Source organism: Girardinichthys multiradiatus, chromosome 3 (assembly GCF_021462225.1).
Source record: "Girardinichthys multiradiatus isolate DD_20200921_A chromosome 3, DD_fGirMul_XY1, whole genome shotgun sequence".
NCBI lineage: Eukaryota > Metazoa > Chordata > Actinopteri > Cyprinodontiformes > Goodeidae > Girardinichthys > Girardinichthys multiradiatus.
The window spans coordinates 48,958,327-48,979,556 of NC_061796.1; the positions used below are offsets into that span (position 1 = coordinate 48,958,327).

Sequence of the window (21,230 nt, forward strand, 5' to 3'; positions counted from 1 at the left end):
TGGGGTGAGGGGTCATCCCAACATAAAGCGGGCCTTCCTGATCAGTTGAAGCTCCAGTAGACCACACCAACCCGTCAATTCTTCTAACAAATAAAATATTTCTCCTGCTGCCTCACCTGAAGCTGTTTAGACCCTCCTTATGTAAAAATAATAAACCTGTTCAAACTCACACCTTTGTCCCATCTTCGGATTCTGACTTTAAACTGGTTTCATAAGCCACAAGTTCAAAGAAAGCCTGGCAAAAGTATTCACACCCTGTTCCAACAAACCTGACAGACCAACACAAAGTTGTGTACAGCAATGAAGAGGACGGAAATGTATTCATTGTTTTACTTCTCTTATCATAATCTGAAAGTGCAGCAAACATTTATTTATTAAGCGTCAGTGAGTTTATAGAACCACCTCTGGTTGCAAGTCTAGCTCCTGGAGCACCGTTGGACATCAGCTTTCAGGTCCTGCCACGTATTCTTAGGTCTGGGCTTTGACTAGGCTATTCTAACACATGAATCTGCTTTGATCTAAACCATCTGAATACCTCTAAACCCAAGGAGATGATCATGGACTATAACAGCATCAGCCTGTTACAAGTGATGGAGAGAACGTTGAGGTGGTTGAGTCCTATAAATATCTGGGAGTTCCCCAAGACAACAAATTGGACTGGTCCATACACACAAATGTGGCATATAAAAAGGACTGAGCAGGCTCTTATTTCTCAGAAAACTAAAATCATTTAATGTATGCATTCAGTTCCTCCTGTTGTTTGTTGGGAGAACAGCATCACTGTGGGATCAGAACAAGTTTGACAACCGTGTTTCCGGTGGCTGAGAAAGTGGACTCAGTTGGTGAGTTGATGGAAAAGAGGATGAGGTGTCTGATGCAGACCATCCTCAACGACACGAGACACCCTCTGCATGAGACTCAGAGAAGTAGCTGCAGTGACAGGGGTTCAGGAGATCCGTCATTCCTGCTGCAGTTACCATGTGCCCTTTATAAACATCACTAGTATGACTGATGCTGGGTTCTGGTTATATTTGTGTGTGGTTTGTGATTTCTGCGTGCTGCCGGACACACAAATCACAAAGTATCATCATCATCATTATTATTACCTCATTGTATCTCTGGCCGAGTGTTTAGGGTAGTTGTCCTGCTGGAAGGCGAACCTCAATCCCAGTTCCACATTCTCTGCAGCCAGGATTGGCCTGGGTTTACCTCCATCTATCTTCCCCATTTCCTCTGACCAGCTTTCCCCTGTCCCCTCAGCATCATGCTGCCACCACCATTATGGGGATGTTGTGATCAGTGCAATGTATAGTGTTAGTCTTCCCCACAGTCTGATGAACAATGTATTGCAAGTAGATGAAAAAGTTGAGTTTTGGTCTCCGTTAATCAGAGCACCTTCTTTGCTGCTTCTCCTACATGGACTTGGAGCAAACTGACACCAGGACTTCTTCTCGCTTGTCTTCCATAAAGGCCAGATTTGTGGAGTGTACTTGTGGACAGATTCTCCTACCTGAGCTGTGCAGCTCCCCTAATTAATGCTCCCCTTGGCCACCCTCTCAGGGCGGTGCGGGTCCACGTCTTGGTAGGTGTTCAGTTGGTCCATCCTCTCTCCATGTCCAGATGATGGATTGAACAGAGCTCTGGGAGATGTTCATGCTTGGGATGTTGTTGTGGAACTTAACCAGCTTAAACTGAACCAGAACTTTATTCTTTACCAGTCTGCTGTGGTCCTTGGTCTTCATGGTGCTGTTTGTTCTCTGATGTTCTCTGAAGAACCTCTGAGGACTAAAAGCAATTGACTGCACTGGATTTTAAGTTAGAAGTTTCAGATTAAAAGATGGCTGAAATTAAATTCATTCTCCATTTTATTGATTTTATTGGTAAAAAAAATGTTGAAATCCAAGATTTATTTTCCTTCCATGTCCTCTGCTGCTTCTTCCTGATTGGAACAGATTCAGAATGGATGTATTGATCCGGTGTGGAGCATCTGGAGGTTGCCGGATTCAGTTTGTTCTGCTACCTGGTGGTTAGATGCTTCTCTATGGGTTCTATGTATTGGTTCTGTTAGGTTCTGTTCTGAATGTTCTGAATGCTGTGTCGCAGCAGCTGTTGTTTACAGTGAAGCTGCTTCTATTACAGTAGATCTGTTTCTATTCTCACTTTAATGACTCTGCTGTCATTTAACCCCCTCCCAGCTCCAGGTCCTCTTCAGTCCAGCTGCTGTCCATGCAGCCTTTCTGAGCTCTGATTGGCTTACTGTCAGGGCTGACCAATCACAGTGCTCTGTTTTTGAACGCTGTGCATGTGCACACAGTGTGCACGTGCTGCCCAGTGTGGTGGTAACAGAACACTGACCCACACCCCTCGGGTATAAAGCAGAACTTCCTCATTGCCCTGCAGAACCATCCAGACTCTAACAAACTGTTCAGATTGGTCTGATTAATCTTCCTCCTGCTGTTACCTTCCACTTTAAGAAAACATCTTCATCACTCTCCGTCCAGTCGGTATCATGGTTCTGTCCTCAGCCAACAAGCCCAGGATGTTCCAGCTTCTCTTCTCTGACCCAACCCGAACTTTCTACAGCAGTGGGGACAAACTGTCTGGTTGGGTCCAGCTGGAGGCGGGCTCCCCTTGCAGGCTAACTGGCCTCAGGGTCACTGCCGCTGGGTGTGCTCGCGTAGAGAGCCGGAGTCGCAGACAGGAGGTGGAGTACCTGAAGTATGAGGAAGAGGTTCGGCTGGAAGAGGTTCTGAGCACAGGTGATGTGGTTGCTGCAGCTGGACCACTGGGTCTGGTCCATCAGGACCTGCTGGGTCCACTGAAATATACTAAACCAGGTTAGATGAGGAGCTCCAGATCAGCAGTCAGAGTTTATCTGCGGTTTAGGTCAGTTAAAGTTAGTAAGCCTATGGGTCCCGTGTGATTTTGTTCTGGTCTCGATTTTGTTCTGGTCTCGATCCATGTGTGCTGAGTCATGGAGACAAGGTGTCAGTCTTCTAAACTTCACTGTCCCTCCGTGTCTCCTCATAACTTTCGTTGTCTCCTAGTGTTCCTCACTATCTTCTCATTCCTCTTGTCTCTCTGTGTCTCAGGCCCTGATGGCTGCTTCCTGCTTCCTGCTGGGAAATCCTTCAGCTTCCAGTTCGGCTTCGAGCTTCCTCCTTCAGGGTAAGTCTCTGATCCGTTCAGCTCATCTTTCAATTATTGATCACATCATTGACCCTGCTGGGTCCTGCTGGGTTCTGCCTGCAGGCGCCTAGTATCATCCTTCAAAGGGAAGTTTGGGTCTGTCCGGTATTACGTGAGGGCGGAGCTGCAGCGACCTTACCAGCATGCTTTGCAGTGCGAGCGGGAGTTTGAAGTAGAAGAGCCGCTGGATGTAAACCAACCCGACCTGCTGGTATGAACCGCAGTAACCGATCAGAACCAATAGCAAGCGATGTCACACCGCTCACTGGGAACACATCAGCATCAGCACCATCAGCTTCTAACATAATAAGAAACAGATGAAAGTTTGATCATGAATCACAGGAAAGTATAAAATCTTTAAACTGTTGAGAGAGTCCAAGAATCAGGACAAAGTTATTTCCTGTTTCCATGATCCATGAGCTGAAAGCATCATCAGAATCCAAAATCAGGAAACATTTTCATAACCTCTGATCAGTTTGTATTTTCACATTCAGATTTAGGAATCAGAGAGCAGAAGCAACAACCGAAAGCTAAGAATCCTGCGCCTGGTTCCAAAACATTGATACCATGATTCTGGTCAATGATTTTCTACCAACGTGAATCAACACACAAAGCTCTAAGTAAAGTTCTGAGTAAAGCAGAAACTCAACAGGTCTAACAGAGCTGTAACACCCGAGACCTGGACACAATAAAGAGAAGTAAAGGATCTTGATCCTGATCCTTATCCTACTCCTCCAGGCTCCCGCTGCAGCCTCCAAACAGAAGAAGGTCACCTGCATGTTCATCCCTGACGGCCAAGTATCCATCACAGCTCAGATCGACAGGAAGGGGTTCTGCGAGGGTGAAGACATCAACATCAATGCTAAGTTCGAGAACTCCTGCTCCCGAATTGTGGTGCCAAAGGCCGCCATCATCGCCAAACACTCGTACATCATCAACAGCCACACCAAGGTGAGCGCTCACCGTGTTTGAACCTACTGTCCATTCAGGGCCCGCCTGCTGGTTTCAACTCTGGGTTCCTCTACAGGTTCTGCGTCAGAAACTGACGGCGGTTCGAGGAAACCCTATCATCTCGGGCATGTGTGACATGTGGCAAGGGAGGACCATCAGAGTCCCTAAACTGAGGCCCACACTGCTCGGCTGTGACATCATCAAGGTGGACTACACCCTCATGGTGAGTCATCTGTGATGTTATCATGAGAAATGGTGCCATAGGAGGTATTTAAAACTGTAGCTTTTAGTTTTTGATTAAAGAAACTGATTACTTTCCTGAAAGAGTCTAAATGTGAACAGAAATCAGACCATCTGGAGTTAGTTAAAGGTGCTCATTAGGGCTCCACGCTGGGACTCTATCAGGGTTTGTTTTTATGAACAAGCTGAGGAAGAAGTCCAGCTTAACTGAACATTTATGCAGATGAAATATCTGTTTGTTCAAATTCTGAATGGCCAAATAAACCTGAAGACTAAAACAGTAACAGGCCACATAGTGAGATTGAGGCTAAACAATAACCCGATGAAGATCCCTCACGAAGACCCCAGCTGCTGATGGGGTTCCATCGTCTGAAGTTAGATAAAACTTCAAACAGTAGAACATTAAAATAACATCTACCTTACTCCCTCCTTCAGATCTACCTGCACATTCCTGGCAGTGAGAAGCTGATCCTGGAACTGCCTCTGGTCATTGGAACTACCCAGTTCAGTGGGGTCGGCAGCAGAACCAGCAGCATGAGCAGCCAGGCCTCTAGCAGCTGGGCCTCCATCCCCTCACCCCCCCCCAGCTACAGCAACATCCACAGGGACTTGAGGGTGAATGGCCTCTGCACGCCGCTGCTCCATGATTACGACGGTGCTGAGGATGATGATGATGATGACGGAGGGCTCTTTATGAGAGTTCCTGAAGGGTGCTACCCTCCTCCCCCTGCCTACAGCAAGGTGAGACAGCCCAACCAGCCCTACAGCTTGGTTCACTCTGTCGGATGGTGAACATTCAGAGGAACATCATGAGGTTCAGGTTCAGTTGCGATGATGATTGTCTGATCGATGACCTTCTGTGGTCTTCAGGTTGATCAAGAACCCATTGACCCTCGACAGGCTGTTCCAGTCTTTTGAGCAAAGAAAGAAGGAGGTCACTGTCCCTTTAAGACTGTAGAAGATCCCTTCCTGCTGCCATGAGGGGGCAGACAATGGGTGTGGAGGTACGTTCATCACACGTCCAGTCAAAGACCCAAACTGGCCCATCAGATTTCCACCAGTCACACCAGCTCGCTTTTATACTGGCATCTTTTATATGACTCGGCTTTTAATGACGATGACTTGGCTATTTATGATGACTTGGCCGTTTATAAGGATGACTCGGCTGTTTTTAAGGAGGACTCGGCCGTTTTTAAGGATGACTCGGCCGTTTTTAAGGAGGACTCGGCTGTTTTTAAGGATGACTCGGCCGTTTTTAAGGAGGACTCGGCTGTTTTTAAGGAGGACTCGGCTGTTTTTAAGGAGGACTCGGCTGTTTTTAAGGAGGACTCGGCTGTTTTTAAGGATGACTCGGCCGTTTTTAAGGAGGACTCGGTTGTTTTTAAGGAGGACTCGGCTGTTTTTAAGGATGACTCGGCCGTTTTTAAGGAGGACTCGGCTGTTTTTAAGGAGGACTCGGCTGTTTTTAAGGATGACTCGGCTGTTTTGAAGGAGGACTCGGCTGTTTTTAAGGAGGACTCGGCTGTTTTGAAGGAGGACTCGGCTGTTTTTAAGGAGGACTCGGCTGTTTTTAAGGATGACTCGGCTGTTTTTAAGGAGGACTCGGCTGTTTTTAAGGAGGACTCGGCTGTTTTTAAGGATGACTCGGCCGTTTTTAAGGAGGACTCGGCTGTTTTTAAGGAGGACTCGGCTGTTTTTAAGGAGGACTCGGCTGTTTTTAAGGAGGACTCGGCTGTTTTTAAGGAGGACTCGGCTGTTTTTAAGGAGGACTCGGCTTATGTAACTATGTTAATGTTCATTAAATGTTTTTGTTGTGAAAATTGTTTTGTAAATACGTGGAATTTTTACTACAGTAACAGGAAGTCGTTTATATTTCATGTATATTTAGTAAATTAACAGATTTTTTTCATTTTTGTATACCTTTAATAAACTTTTTCACAACTTATGAACATATTTCATTCTCTGAATCTTTATTGTTCACGCTGATGCTGTTTACAGAGCCTTGCATAAGTATTCACACCCCCAGCCACAAACGTCAGGCTATTTTATTTAGATTTGATGTTCCAGACCAAAACAAAAATACATTTGAACACATTTTATAAATATGTGAACACCTGTCTGCTGTTCCTTGGTCTTCGTGATCCAGGATGTTCTTTAATGTTCTCCAACAAACCTCTGAGGCCAGAAACATCAGAACATCTGCAGTTAGACTCAATCAGCTGGACGTGGAGACTTCTAAAGGCAAGTTGCTGTATTTTATTTTAGGGTATCAGAGTAAAGGGGGTTGAACATAAATGCAAATATTAATTCATAATTATTTACTACTACTTATAGATCAATTACATTAAAACACATGGAAACAATTTAATGAATTACCGTATTTTAAAGCATTTCTTTCTAGATCCCTCCATGCTGCACCTCTTCTGGTTTAATGAGTGAATGAAGAGCCTTGAGACGACATGTGTTGTGAATTGGTGCTATATAAATAAACTGAATTTAATTTAATGAGAACATGTAAACATTTGGCTCTCATGTGGTTTTAGTTTCTTTCCAGGTTTCATTGAATTTTTGTCCACTTTTTTTAAATGTCTTCACGTCTTTATGTTTGCGATCATAAAAAGAAGAAAAGGAACATCTCCATCCTCTCTATGGCTCTGAAGCCGAAACACTGGTTCCTGTTTCCAGAATCATCAAAACCAGAGCTTCTCAAAAACCATCAGACCCCAACATCACTAAGCAGAAGCCAAGAGCTGGTCTTCCCTTCAAAATAAAACACCTCCTGCCTCCTTCGCAATAAAAGTGTTTCCTAGGTCAGTGAACTGCAGCTGACCTACACTGAGATATCAGATTTGGTTTGGACACGAGGACTGCAGGACATATTTAGAAGATAGCTCTGCCGGGACGCTGCCGAGCTCCACAGCTGTTGCCCTGTCTCAGTTTCATCTTCTCAGAAAGCTACTGAACAGAACCAGAACAACTTTCTGAGAAACAGAAGCAGAAAAGGAAAAAGTCACAGTTTAAGAAGCAGAACAGCAGCAGGGTTGGACGAAGGGACTGAAATTCAAGTTTCAGTTCTGGTTCCACATCTGAGTTCTGCAGAGGGTCTGATACAGGCTGGTAAACCTGGAGTTAAACTGGCAGCGAAGCTACAGCACTGTTCTGACCCTGTTTGCCTGTGTGTATGTGTAATCGGACCTGCTGTTTACGGCCTCTGCAGCTGCTCTCAGAATCTGCAACACAACAACAGTACAAACAACCAGACAAAACACTGACAGAACCACTGAGAGAACCAGCGGGTTAACTGGGTTGTTGAATGTGGAGCAGGAGCCACGGAGCGGTTCTGTTTTAACCGGGTTTACTGGGTTGTTTAAGATGTTTTTGTTGCTTTATTTTTGTTGTTTTCTGAAGGTAAGCACACAGGAAGTGGGTCACAGAGAGGAGGAAAACATGCAGCATAGGTCTCTGGGTTGGGCCGCTGAGCAGGGACAGCTGAGGACTAAGTCCTCTGTATATGGGTTGTGGCGCTATACCACTACTCCATGTTCCGAACCTTGCCTGGGTTTACTAGGTTTTCATGTTCTGCCTGCACATTCACACTCTCACCTTGCTGCTGACCCAGCACCCAGAAGCCCCTCCCCTATCACCCTTCTTTGTGCACAGTACTCTCACTCTCATTGGCTGAGAGCCTCCTAGGTAGCATGTGATTGGCTAAAGACCATTTCTTTAGAGACAGCTGGAGCATCTGAGTCAGCAGCTCAGATTTCCATTTCTGTTTCTGCAGACAAAAATCAGGGCAACGTTTTGTATCCGAGGTCTTAATGTAGCAGCAGCCAATCACAGATGCACAACCAATTCCAGAGCGCATGAAGTGGGCCTGCAGAGGAGTCTGAACTGCCTGTACAGAACTGGGTTCCATGAGACCAAGCATCTAGAGCCAGGTGAATGTAATTCCTCTGCTGTCAGTACAACTGATCCAGATCATCAGGAGGAACCGGTAGTCGTTTAAAAATATTACTGAATGATTTCTGTAAGTGTGAATGGTTTAATTAGTCGGCAGCTGATTGTTGTGGTCGTGGTCAGTTCTACGTCAGTTACCTCCACCTGGTTTCCACCTCAGAACCCAAAGAGCTGAAAAGCTCCTTTATGTCAGTAGGCTCTGGGTCACAGTACCGGACAGAGTAATAAGAGTACTGCAGAGTAAACTCACATTATTGTACACTGCGATCTCTTCAGTGGGTTTCTGAGTCAGAACCACACCAAACATCACATTTGTTTATTTTTCCAACAGAAGAAAACTAAATAATAAAAACAATGCTCGTACAAAACATTAAGAACACTCGGATAAAACTCTTTATAATCAGCAGTCGAGTCATAACCAGAACCATGGCCCAGAGAAGCATTGTTTTAGTAGATAGCCTCGTCCATGTTGTCATCGCTGTCCCCTTCAAAGTCCTCGCCGTTATCGAAGTACGACATGATATAATCTGTCTCCTGTGGGACGAAGAAACCAGTCAGTCATAAATAACACATACACACTCTTGTCTTACTGTATGTTGTCAGGACCTTGCATTGACTCTCATTGACTTCCATTGATTTCTATTAAGTAATGTTTCCATTAAGTTAAGTAAAGATCTGCTGTTAGTGCATCCAGCGTTCATTTTAAATGGGTAATTGCGACAATCTTGTCTTGAAAATGTATTTCTGACCTTCTGCAGAAAAGGAATCTGAGCCAGAGATTTCCCCAGATGAGACGGTGTCTCTAATCACGTCGAGTAAAGCGGTTTCCCCCTTGCGAGTAAGACGACAACGTAAGAAGCACCAGCATCACACGCCTTCCTGTCTGCCAGTCTGGGTAGGAGGAGCTACCCCCCAGCTGCTACTGAGAGCTGCGCCACGGTTCTTTGATCACCTTCGCTACTCAACTCATTGAGGTTGGACCTCCTGTTCTTCAGAACAGTTCATGTAAGAGGTGGTGTCTGGGCAGAGACAATTAGTTTAAGATGAACTAATCTAGACCTTATTTATTTTATGGTGGTTTGCTTTGTTTTTGGTGGTGGCTACCTGGTGAAGCTAATAGGAACTCTAAGCCTTGAGGCTAGTCGATTTGTCTGTGTTTTGTTGTAAAGTTACGCCAAACTTTATTTTAATGAGTGGTTTAAACATAGATCTGCCATAACGCACCTGCTGGTGTTCATATACATCTTAATATTAGTATAAATGGTATTTAAACCCATATGAAACTAAAAGGGTTGGCAAATAAACTACTTTCCTTTGATAGCCAAAACCGCTAATGCTAGTGCCATCAAAGTCAAATATTTACATCTGACTCTTGATGGTCCACAGACGTTCCTCTCCGCCATTTTAGTAGTCCATTACTCCAAGTGATGGTTAGTTAAAATCATCATTTATTTTGAAAAATTATATTTTTCAAAATGTTATTTTACTAAAATATTGTTTTATGTATGCTTCTGATTTTGCATTGTGACTTTATTGTTTTGAAGACGTACCAACTGTTGTCATTGATTAGTTTTAAAACTAATTTCTTGGTTTCTTGGTTTTTTAAACATAAAAATCCACATTTAACTGTCATATCACTGAATGATTACAGTGGTTCCATTGTTTGTATTAGTTTTCTTTATTCTTTGATTCTGCTTGGTAGTTTTAGTTGAATTGTACTAGCTTTGTTCATTTAAATATTTTTACTTGGAGTTGAATTGTTTTTGTTAATAAAGTCCTACATTTTAAGGAGAAGTTGTTGTTGTTATTCCATGTGTGTGCAGAGTTTGCGGGTCAGTAATGCCAGTACTCGACTCACTCTTTCATCTACTGTTCTATTACCAGTGCCATATTGGACTGGTATTCCCAGGACAGTACTTGACAGACTGAATGGTTACATAATTAAATATTCAATAACATAAGCATATTATTGAACAACAACACACACGGCATCATTATTATTATTCATCCTTGCCAGGTTGTAGGGGAAGGCAATGGCAATTTCCAGCTGAGAGATGTGGAAGACATGAGGGCACTAGTCCATCACAAGGCACCATCATCATCATTATTACTATTATCATTAATATTATTCTTATTAATAATATTAAACATGTAAAAGCAGGTTCTTTGAAGAAGTATACACTCCTCAAACATTTTTTGCAAAACAAAATAACTAAACTACAACCCCGTTCCAGTGAAGTTGGGACGTTGATCTGCCAATCCTGTTCAACCTTTATGCAACTGAATCCACTACAAAGACAAGATATTTATTGTAATACATTTACTGTTTTTTTTATTGTTTATTCACTCATGTTGGGTTTGATGCCTGCAGAATGGTGTCGCAGTAAAAGAGTGCAGTTTCTAGACTGGCCTGTAGTGGATTCAGTTGCATTTAGGTTGAACAGAATTTGCAAGTCATTGTTCTCTGTTTTTATTTATGTTCCACACAACGTCCCAACTGAATTCTATTTGTTTATATCATACCTGGTTTATCGTTTATATTTTTATGGGTAGATGAAAGCACTGTGTAAATAAGCTGTGCTTCATATTGGTCGCTCTGTGTAATTTATATTAACAGGTATTGTGTCTCACTGATCCCCAGTTTTAGTGCTAAAATGCTGTATTTAGATAACATTGATGGAAATCAGTGGAACGTTCATTTTAGTGCCTCTTTTATTCAGAAACCCACCTTCCAGGCAGACTGGTTCTGGTTCCCTCTGGGACCGTGCCACTCACTACATGGAGGACGTGCTAAAGTAGCGTTTCTGCAGAGCACTAGAGCCAGTGTGCTGGCAGCACCTGAGCTGGCTCCACAGGAAGCACCTGTGGTCATGTGAGCTGATGTACACAGGTCACATGACCACAGGTGAGACCGAACACCTGAAGGTGGCTACCTGCAGGGTCACATGACCTCCCCTCACCTCCTCAAACTCTTCTTCGTCGTACTCCTCTTCAGCCTCGGCCTCCTCTTCCTTCTGTTTATTCTTCCCCTCGCCCTCTTCCTCAGAGCTCTCCTGCTCTTCCTTCTTCTCCAGTGTCTGAAAGGTCACATGACACAGGTCACATGATGTGAGTGTGGTTTAAACACCTGAAGCTGCCTCACAGGTGAGTAAGTTAACCTCTCCAGTCGGACTGGTTTCCAGTAAAACCAACTCTAGTTTGTCTTACCTCTAACTTGAGCAGCACTTCCTCTTTCTCGCCAACCTTCTTCTTCTTCATCTCTCCTGACTGCCCACCGCCCAGGCAGGTGAGTGCTGCCCCTGAGGACACAGAGCAAACTACTGCTGCTGTCACTGATTCAACAGCTGAGCCCACAAGGGTAAGCTGCTGGGGAAAATACATTTACTGGCAAGGTAATGAGATTACAGGGGGATGTAATCAGAGTACCGACCATCTCTGGATGGTTTCCTGATGCGGACCCGGAGCTCTTTGGGGAATCTCTTCCAGTCTGAAACAGAAACAGCAGGTTGACAGCAGGGCTTATTTATGCGAACAGAACCCAGCTCTCCTCGGCAGGTTCAACATGTCCGGGTTTCCTTTGACAGTTTTGTTTCAATTAATATTTGCTCTAAATGATCTATAGACATAACAATCATTCGGTCCAGTAGGGGGAGCTGTTGTGAATGTCCCTTTCTAGTCTCCAGACTACAGAGTTCTGGTTGGTTTTTGAACTGGTCTGAATTGAGTCGGTATCAAATGCCAAGAACTGAATGAAATCAATCGGAACAAAACTGAAGTGGACAAAGCCAGAATGAAACGGTCTGAACTGAACCAGGCTTAATCGAACAGAACTGGGGGTCACATTGGACCTCTCACCTATGATCCAGTCAGTGAGGCCGTCCATCTGCTCGCTGAGGTGATATTTATCAGAGTATCGTTCCACATCTAACAGGATGTACAGAGAGAAGATTTTCACAATAAGAGTGCAGCTTCATCTATAAGCTGATTATTGATCAATGATTACTTGAATCAGACCTCGGTGCACAGCGGCCGGCTGGATGAAGCACGGCAGACTCCTCATGGCTCCTCTGAAGTCCTGTTTCAGTGCCGTCAGGTACTCTGCCTCCTCCCCACCTGTCAGGGGCAGGGGCTTCTGCTCAATCACCTGGAAAACAACAGAAAAGTCAACTACAGCTCCCAGAGAGCACTGCTGCCAACATTGTTACTATTGGTGCGTTTGATTTGTCCTCAGAAATCATATTTCCTGAGTTCCCAATCGGTACAACAAGAATTTCCTCTGAAGTCGGAAACGTCCACCTCTACAGCTGAAGGTTTAGAGCGACCCTGAGGTCAAAATCAAATATGGCTGCTGTGTCTATGAGATGTAGTGAACGCTGAAGGTATGAACTATTTATTATACATTCGGCTGCTAACAAAAGACTTTTTGACATTGATCAGGTGGTGTGTGGTCCAACACACACCCTGGACTTGGATCTAATTTTAAGTTTACATGGAGATTATTGACTCTGGTCTTTCTGATCATCTGTTCGTTTAATGTGATTTTAATCTGTTATGGTCAGCTCCGGGCTCACACACCTCTGGGCGCTCCCGTCACCTGATCAGCACACAGACGTGTTGCAGTTCTCAGCTGCTTTTAGAGCTTTCCTCTCTGGAGCTCCTCCAGCTTGGAGATGTTGAGAAGCTCCTGAGGGATTTTAGATCTGTTTGTTTGAGTATTTGAGGATGTTGCTGTTCCTCTTAGATGCTGTAAACCTGCTCCAGAGCTGAGGCTCAATGAACACACACCGTGTGCTAAGAAGCACCTGCTGGAGCACAGAGAGATGATGGAAGAAGGACATGCCTATTATAGTTGCTCAGGTTTGACCCTTACCTGATGCTGCTACTTCACCTGTATTTCCTGCTGGTCTAGAACATTTTGAGCCTGTGACCACCTCTCAGATTTTTGGCATAGTTCAACACCTGAGGCCTTCATATTCTCCAGGTGACAGTCCCCCCAGACTCTTGACGAAGGTCTTTGGTGCTGTTGGTCCATGCTTAGTCGGTTTTCTTAGAACCTTTCTTTTCTTGGGTTGTTTTCCAGCCGCTTTTACAAATAGCAACCTGGACCCGAATGCTGTCACAAATTTTAGGCTAATTTCCAAGAGGTCCAACTTAAACGCGGTGGTCCTCAAGGCTGCATTTTAGGCCCTATTTGCTTCCACTGGGGTCCATTTTTAAAAACTATAATGTGTAATTTCATTGTTATGCGGATGACATCCTAATTTATTTACCTTATAATCTGATGGATACGAGTTTACAAGATGTTAAAACATGAATGGAGCTAAACTTCCTCTGCTTAAATGAAAATAAAACGGAGATCATTGGGTTTGGGGACTCTGACCTGCTGACAGGATGCAGCAGCGCTGTTGGCTCCAAAGACTCATCAGATTGTCCCTTTATAAAATGTATAAATTTTGACACACAGGTCACTGTATAGAAGTCCAGTCTAGCTTTTATCATCTGAGGTTAACTAGCAAAGCCGTATCTTCCTCATGATACCCTTGAAAGTAGAGATGAGATGGTAATTGAGGGCTGCTGGGTAACCAAATCATCAGGATCCGTTCACTTTAAAAAGGCAGTTCAAATGATTCGGTTTTGAAGATGTACATATTTCAAAGAACAAGCTATTTAACCCCTAATATAGTGTTATATATACATTTTGTGAAACCTGGCTGGGTGAAATTCACAATAGTTTAATCATCTGCAGATAGTACAATTAATATTTTTATTTAAACGGTGCAAAATTGCACCAAAGCATTTTCATGCAAAAATCTTTATGTATATATTTTCATAAAATTAGGTATAAAAATCAAAATCTCAATATCAAATACTCATGTAGTTCTTTACTCCAGGTGTTGTACATTAATAGCATTTGATGCTGTTTGTGATATAGAAACTAAATAAAGAGCAAACAGTGAACCTGCTTGCTAACAAATCACTGGAAACATGAATCAACTAAAATGTGCACTTTTTGTTGCTCCACTCATTGTTTTCATCACTGAGCGAGGAGCGCATCGAGAGGAGAACTTGGCCGTCCAGCTGCATCGCCGTCGCACACGCCGCTACACGTGTGTCTGCCGCCATGACATGCGACCAAAACAAACAGTGAGCAATGCGTTGTACGCTCATACCTACCCCACCCCCTTCTGTTTCCATATTCAGTCGCCTCAGTATTATAGTATCATTTAAAATGCTGCAGCACCTTCTATAATGGGACCGACCAGTCTCTCCTCCACCATCTCCAGGTGCCCGCCTATCAACGGGACTAGATGGTGTGAGTACATTTCCTTCGTATTGCATTCTCTTGGCTTTCTGATTCTCCTAAATTTGTTTTTAAAGTTTTGAATGGTCTGGCACCTCCTTATCCTTCTGAGTTCCTACAGTTATCATCCTGGTAGAGCTCTGAGATCTGAAGATGCTCCTGGGGGTTCCAGGGTCTTGACTTGTGACCAGAGGAGACAGAGCTCCTAAACTCTGGACTGGTCTTCCTTTGTCTGAGAGTTCTGCCAGAACTGTTAATGAATTTAAATCTCTTTTAAAAACGGATTTTTCTGCACTGGCTTATCCAGACAGCATGATCAGTAGGCCGGTCCTAGCCCTGCCTTTTCCTTTCACTATTGATTATTTTATGGGGTTTTATTGTGTTGTTTTTGTATAATGCTTGTATTGTAATGATTTTATCTTGTTGTATTTTTTATTATTTTATTAAAGTGTGCAGCACTTTGGTTGCCTTGTGGTATGTAAAGCCCTAGATAAATAAAGTTCTGATTAACTTGATTGAATGATTGATCAGCACTTGGCCTGTATGTCATTAAAGCAACAGCACAGAGGTTCTGCCACACCTGACTGAGCAGCACCTAGCAGAACAACAGTTAAATCCAACTGGTTTCCACTTTGCAGACCAAAACATCCCAGGAATGTGATGATCCAGATCCGAGGTCCAACTTCTGAGACAAATCAAAGGCAGCATGGTATGTTCCAGCCTCTGGATTCAAGTTAGATCAGTTCAGAAACACCTGAGGATAGGAGTCAGGTGAGAATAAAGGGGCGGGGCTTACGGGGAACACAGGCATCGGCTGTTGCACAGCTGGAGGCAGAGAGTCTCCTCTGCTGATCCCCACTGAGTCCACAATGAAACTCAGAGTCCTGCGGCCACGCCCACGGTCTGCCATCATCGCTGAGACTTAGAGGTCAGAAACAGGATCAGAACCAGGACTCAGACCGGGTGAATCTGGACCCTGACAAAACAGAGAAACGGTTTCAGTGACCTTCAATAGCTGAGCTTTACTGCTCCAAGACGGATCAGAATTACTGGTGTATGGGGGAAATTTACTGCCAAAAATCAAGAGCACATATTTTCAATTTGAGAGCAGGATTTCATTCTGCTTGTACTCAAAACAAGTGCATCCCAAATAAGCCTGTGACCTAGCAGTTGCACACTGTCATTCTATTGGCTGATATGGTTGCTAGGAGATGATACGACTTTAATCTGAGAGAGAGCAAAAAGGATTTGCAGGGAAGAAACTTGAGAACGCAGTTTTGATCCGAGCAAAGAGCAAGTTTGCACTCCTGGAGGATGAAGCAAGCAGGAGGAGAAATGATCTATGCAAGAAGCATTAGATCAGAGCGCAGAAACAAAGATTTGAGAGAGAACAGAGTATATTTGAAAGAAAGCAGACGTTTTGAGTGCAAGCAGAATGAAATCCTGCTCTCAAATTGAAAATATGTGCTCTTAATTTTTGGCTGTAAATTGTCCCCATGCTGGTGGTTCCTAGCATCTCTAGAAGTAGAATAGGAGGCAGATCCTTTAGTTATCAGGTCCACATCACTGCAATCTGCTGGGTTTCCTTAGATAGAAAAACTTTTTATCCAATTTGAATAAATAACTGAATCTGACTGTTTGATGATTTGGGATTAACTGGAATGGATGAACCTGACTGGGAATCTGGATGATTGGACTGGATTGGACTTTGTAAAGTACCTTGAGGCAACATGTGTTGTGAATTGGCGCTATAGAAATAAACTGAATTGAATTGAATTGGACTAACTGACTGATTATTACTGAGCAGATCCAATCAGAGCTCCAGGTTTTGTTCGAGATTCCCGTCTGAGGTCAGACTCGGATTTGATACTGGCCTCAAACCAGTACTGACAGGAAATATTTTACTTGCTTTAATCCTAAACTCCTCATTTTTGTATTAACTTGATCTGTACTGATCAGAACCGTCCTTACTGAATCAGTGTCGGCTAGATCTTTCTATGGGTTTCTAACCCAAACCCAACCTGGGTCAGAACCTTACACAAAACCATCATGAAATCAAGAAAGAAGGAAAACCCCAGCAGCTCTTTATGGAGAGACGGTGGGACAAAACCCTTCAGGTCTACAAATGTTCTAAGAATCATAACAGCTTTTCCAGCATTCAATTCAATTCAGTTTATTTATATAGCACCAATTCAACACATGTTGTCTCAAGGTACTTTACAAAGTCCAATCCAGTCCAATCATCCAGATTCCCAGTCAGGTTCATACATTCCAATTAATCGTAATCATTGAACAGTTCAGTCAGATTCAGTTATTTATTCAAATTGGATAAAAAGTTTTTCTATCTAAGGAAACCCAGCAGATTGCATCCAGTCAGTGACTTGCAGCATTCACTCCTCCTGGATGAGCATGTAGAGACAGTGGACAGTCACTGGTGTTGACTTTGCAGCAATCCCTTATACTGAGCATGCATGTAGCGACAGTGGAGAGGAACAACTCCCTTTTAACAGGAAGAAACCTCCAGCAGAACCAGAACCAGGCTCAATGTGAGCGGCCATCTGCCACGACCGACTGGGGGTTTGAGAGAACAGAGCAGAGACACAAAGAGAACAAAGAAGCACTGATCCAGGAGTACTTTCTATGGGAAGGAAAAGTAAATGTTAATGGATGTAGCTCCTTTAGTCGTTTCATCTAGAAAGAAAGAACAGATAAACTCTGATCCAGTTTTCAAGGTTAGAGTCTGAAAGAGAGAACATAGAGTTAGTTACAGTAGAAACTCAGTCAGTAGCCATGTCTAGGAGAGAGAAAGGGTTAAACACTGAAAGACAGGGCCATGCGGATCATCTGTAGAAGGTGAGCATTAAGTTGTTGCCAGCAGAAGCTTGGACGATTCCCCTCTCCAGAAAGGTGTCACAGGTAGACACAGAGTCAGGCCAGGTGTAGCTTCTAGGAAGAGAAAAGAGAGAACAAAGTTAAAAACTGAAATAACAGCAAATAATGCTAAATTGGAGAGTAGTATGAGAATGTAGCAAAGAGAGTGAAAGTGGTCATTATGTCCTCCAGCAGCCTAAGCCTATAGCAGCATAACTACAGAGATAGTTCAGGATAAACTAAGCCACTCTAACTATAAGCTTTATCAAAAAGGAAAGTTTTAAGCCTAGCCTTAAAAGTAGACAGGGTGTCTGCCTCACGGACTAAAACTGGGAGCTGGTTCCACAGGAGAGGAGCCTGATAACTAAAGGATCTGCCTCCCATTCTACTTCTAGAGACTCTAGGAACCACCAGTAAACCTGCAGTCTGAGAACAAAGTGCTCTGTTAGGAACATATGGACCAATCAGATCTCTGATGTATGATGGAGCTAGATCATTAAGGGCTTTATATGTGAGGAGGAGAATTTTAAATTCTATTCTGGATTTAACAAGGAGCCAATGAAGGGAAGCTAAAATAGGAGAAATATGATCTCTCTTTTTAATTTTTATCAGAACTCTTGCTGCAGCATTTTGAATCAGCTGAAGGCTTTTAACTACATTTTGTGGACATCCTGATAGTAAAGAATTACAATAGTCCAGCCTTGAAGTAACAAATGCATGAACTAGTTTTTCAGCATCACTCCTGGACAGGATATTTCTAATTTTGACAATGTTCTGGAGATGAAAGAAGGAAATCCTAGAAACCTGTTTAATATGGGATTTAAATGACATGTCCTAGTCAAAGTTAACACCAAGGTTTTTTACTTTATTATCAGAGGTCAATTTAATGCCATCCAGGTTAAGTGATTGACTAAGCAGTTTCTTTTTTAAAGACTCCGGTCCAAAGACGACAACTTCTGTCTTGAATGAATTTAGAAGCAGATAATTTAAAGTCATCCAAGTTTTTATATCTTCAAGACATGCTTGTAGTCTATCTAACTGGTTGGGTTCATCAGGATTTATGGATAAATAAAGCTGAGTATCATCAGCGTAACAGTGAAAATGTATCCTATGCTGCCTGATAATTTTAACTATTGGAAGCATGTATATAGTAAAGAGAATTGGCCCAAGTACTGAACCCTGTGGTACTCCACAATTAACCCTGGAGTTTAAAGATGATTTATCATTTACATGAACAAACTGGAATCTGTCAGACAGATAAGATTTAAACCAGCCTAGTGCTGTTCCCCTGATCCCTACAGCATATTCCAGCCTTTTTAAGAGAATATTATGATCGACTGGATCAAATGCAGCACTGAGATCTAACAGAACCAGAACAGACACAAGTCCATTATCTGAGGCCATAAGAATATCATTAGTGACTTTCAGCAGAGCTGAAAATACATTTCTTAGTATTTTTTATTAAAATTATTATTTTATTGTTCGTAAAGTAACCAATCAAAAGGCTTTGAGACAAACATCTAACATTATAAAGCCTGAAGCTTGCACATTTAACTTTAAATCTGTTGTTCCAGTTTTCCCAGCCCAGAAGGAGCAGAAACTTGTCCCGTGGGTGTTCATCTCAACAATTAAGTGGACTGGTCCCATAACACCAGCGCCCTGTACAAAAAGGGCCAGAGTCACCTCACCTTCTTAGGAGACTGAGGTTCTTCAGAGCAAGTGGGCCTTTACACAAGACATTTTATGACTCTGTGGTAGCCTCTGCCATCCGCTATGCTGTCGTCTGCTGGGCCCCAGGCAGCACAGAGCAGGACAGGAAGAGACTGATCTAGCTGGTTAGGAGGGCCAGCTCTGTCCTGGGCGGCCCACTTGATTCTGTGGAGGTGGAGGCTGAGAGGAGGATGTTAGCCAAGCTCAGATCCATCATGAATATAACCTCTGACCCACTGAACCGGACCGTAGAGGAGCTGAGCTGAGCAGCTCCTTCAGTGGCCGATTGAGACGCCCTCCGTGCAGGAAGGAGCGCTACAGCAGGTCCTTCATCCCCATCGCTGTCAGATTGTTCTACTGTATAATAACTTGTGCAACAACCTCTGAATTTGTAAATACCTGCAATCATTGTCACTTTAGCACAAATGACCTCCACTTTTTACTGTACATAATTTATTTTATTCTATTATTACTACTTGTTTTTGCAAATCTTCCTTGTTCTTCTTTGATTGCACATTTTTTCCTATCTGCACCCTGCTTGTGTTACTGAGAGCTGCTGTAACAAGTTTACAAATCCATGTATCACTAAATACCCAGATGGGTACCGATCCTGGCCTTTCGTGTTTCTACATTCTATCAGAACAGAACAGAAGAGCTTAAAAAAGTTTATTTCTTTTAATATTTATTACCTAATCAATGATTTAATTAAAAAAAATTCTTTTTCCTTTGCACTTAAAATCAGTTGACGATGCAAACGTTTAAAGTGGAAATGAGAAGCTGTTTCATTTTAAATTGGATCTTTAATTTTTTGTTTTGTTTTTTAGAAAACATGCAAAGAAATTCTGTGGAGGTCCTTCTGCTGCTCCTCTGGATGGCCCCGGAGGAGTAGCAGGAGGAGCTGCTCCTCCAGATGCATCTCTAGGAGCTGCAGGCCTTACAGGACTGGAAACACCCCACAGGGGTGTCCAACTTCATCCCTGTAGGACCTGTGTCCTGCATGCTTTAGAGGTAGTCCACAACTGAATCATCTCCTCAGCATGTTCTCAAGCTCTGCAGAGGCCCAGTAGTGACCCATTTACTGATTCGGGATGCTGTCTCTGAGTGTGTTACCCTCAGTCCATCTTTAAGTCAGGTGACTTTCTGAGGCAATACCTCCAAATGTGGGTTCTATAGAACCAGGCTGTGATGGACTAAAACACATTAATGAGAACCATCCGGTCTCACAGTTTCCACAGAGGCTCATTTGTTCCCAGGTGCTTCTGAATGTTCAGATCTGTATCTAGATCCATGATGGAAACACATAACCGATCAGGACTCCTCCATTCACACAAGACTGATTTCATTAAACTTTTCTTCTTGTTCCTTCTGGTGGTTCTGATATGTTTGGACCAGAGGACCTCTGACAGAATCTTAGAGAGATCCAATTTAAACTGAACCAATCAGAGTGATTGAGGCAATTATTTTAATCATAACCTGATCAGAACCTCCGTTTGACAACATAAAGAAGTTCTAATATTAGAATTCCAGCAGAACCTCAGTTTCCATGGTGATCGCTCGGCTCGGCTTGTTCTGACCTTTAAGTGGGTTCCGGTTCCGGTGCTAACGGCTCACGTCCTCCAGGCTTCTTTTCATCACCCCTTCAGAACCCCCAAAAACAGAAACTTTGAACAGAACGCGCCATGTTTTGATGTTTTATGAGAGGTTTACTTCCTGTTTACATTCTGCTGCCCGCCAGCTCTTCTTCTTCTTCTTCTTCTGATTCAGTCCTACGTTTCTCACTGCTGCCACCAAGTGTTCTCTAGGTTTACTGCAGGGTGCCTCCCATCTCTCTCCTACCGCAGGCCGTGGGGGGTTATTGGGTTCAGAGAACAGCCTGATGGTCCCAGAGCTGTTGGACTTTCTGTGTTCCCTGAATCATCTCATAGTTTCTTTTATGTATCAGAATCAGAACCAGAATCAGCTTTATAGGCCATATTTGTTCCCACAGTCAGGTGGAAGCTCTAAGATCAGA

At 43.3% G+C, this 21,230-nt stretch overlaps 2 protein-coding genes across 4 annotated transcripts; one reads left to right on the top strand and one right to left on the bottom strand.

Annotated features, from left to right (window-relative positions):
* Nucleotides 1-2,198: 2,198 nt before the first annotated feature.
* Nucleotides 2,199-10,128, top strand: LOC124865772 (thioredoxin-interacting protein-like). 3 transcript variants are annotated; one of them, XR_007037661.1, is made up of 8 exons: nucleotides 2,199-2,837; nucleotides 3,093-3,168; nucleotides 3,253-3,400; nucleotides 3,928-4,140; nucleotides 4,217-4,363; nucleotides 4,816-5,121; nucleotides 5,251-5,384; nucleotides 9,096-10,128. XR_007037661.1 is itself a non-coding variant. In XM_047361179.1 (7 exons), the coding sequence occupies exons 1-7, from the start codon at nucleotides 2,510-2,512 to the stop codon at nucleotides 5,296-5,298; spliced, it is 1,266 nt and encodes a 421-aa protein (XP_047217135.1). In that variant the 5' UTR covers nucleotides 2,200-2,509; the 3' UTR covers nucleotides 5,299-6,333. The 3 variants fall into 3 exon arrangements, 2 of the variants coding, with proteins under 2 accessions (XP_047217135.1, XP_047217137.1); XM_047361179.1 differs by lacking the exon at nucleotides 9,096-10,128 and having other exon boundaries at nucleotides 2,200-2,837; nucleotides 5,251-6,333; XM_047361181.1 differs by lacking the exon at nucleotides 9,096-10,128 and having other exon boundaries at nucleotides 2,218-2,759; nucleotides 5,251-6,333.
* Nucleotides 8,589-20,982, bottom strand: polr3glb (RNA polymerase III subunit GL b). The gene is made up of 8 exons (XM_047361183.1): nucleotides 20,794-20,982; nucleotides 15,435-15,614; nucleotides 12,352-12,481; nucleotides 12,193-12,261; nucleotides 11,768-11,824; nucleotides 11,545-11,636; nucleotides 11,298-11,414; nucleotides 8,589-8,871 (listed from the first exon to the last, which is right to left on the bottom strand). Exons 2-8 carry the CDS (start codon nucleotides 15,549-15,551, stop codon nucleotides 8,785-8,787), a joined length of 669 nt encoding a protein of 222 aa, XP_047217139.1. The 5' UTR covers nucleotides 15,552-15,614; nucleotides 20,794-20,982; the 3' UTR covers nucleotides 8,589-8,784.
* Between the last annotated feature and the right edge of the window lie 248 nt (nucleotides 20,983-21,230).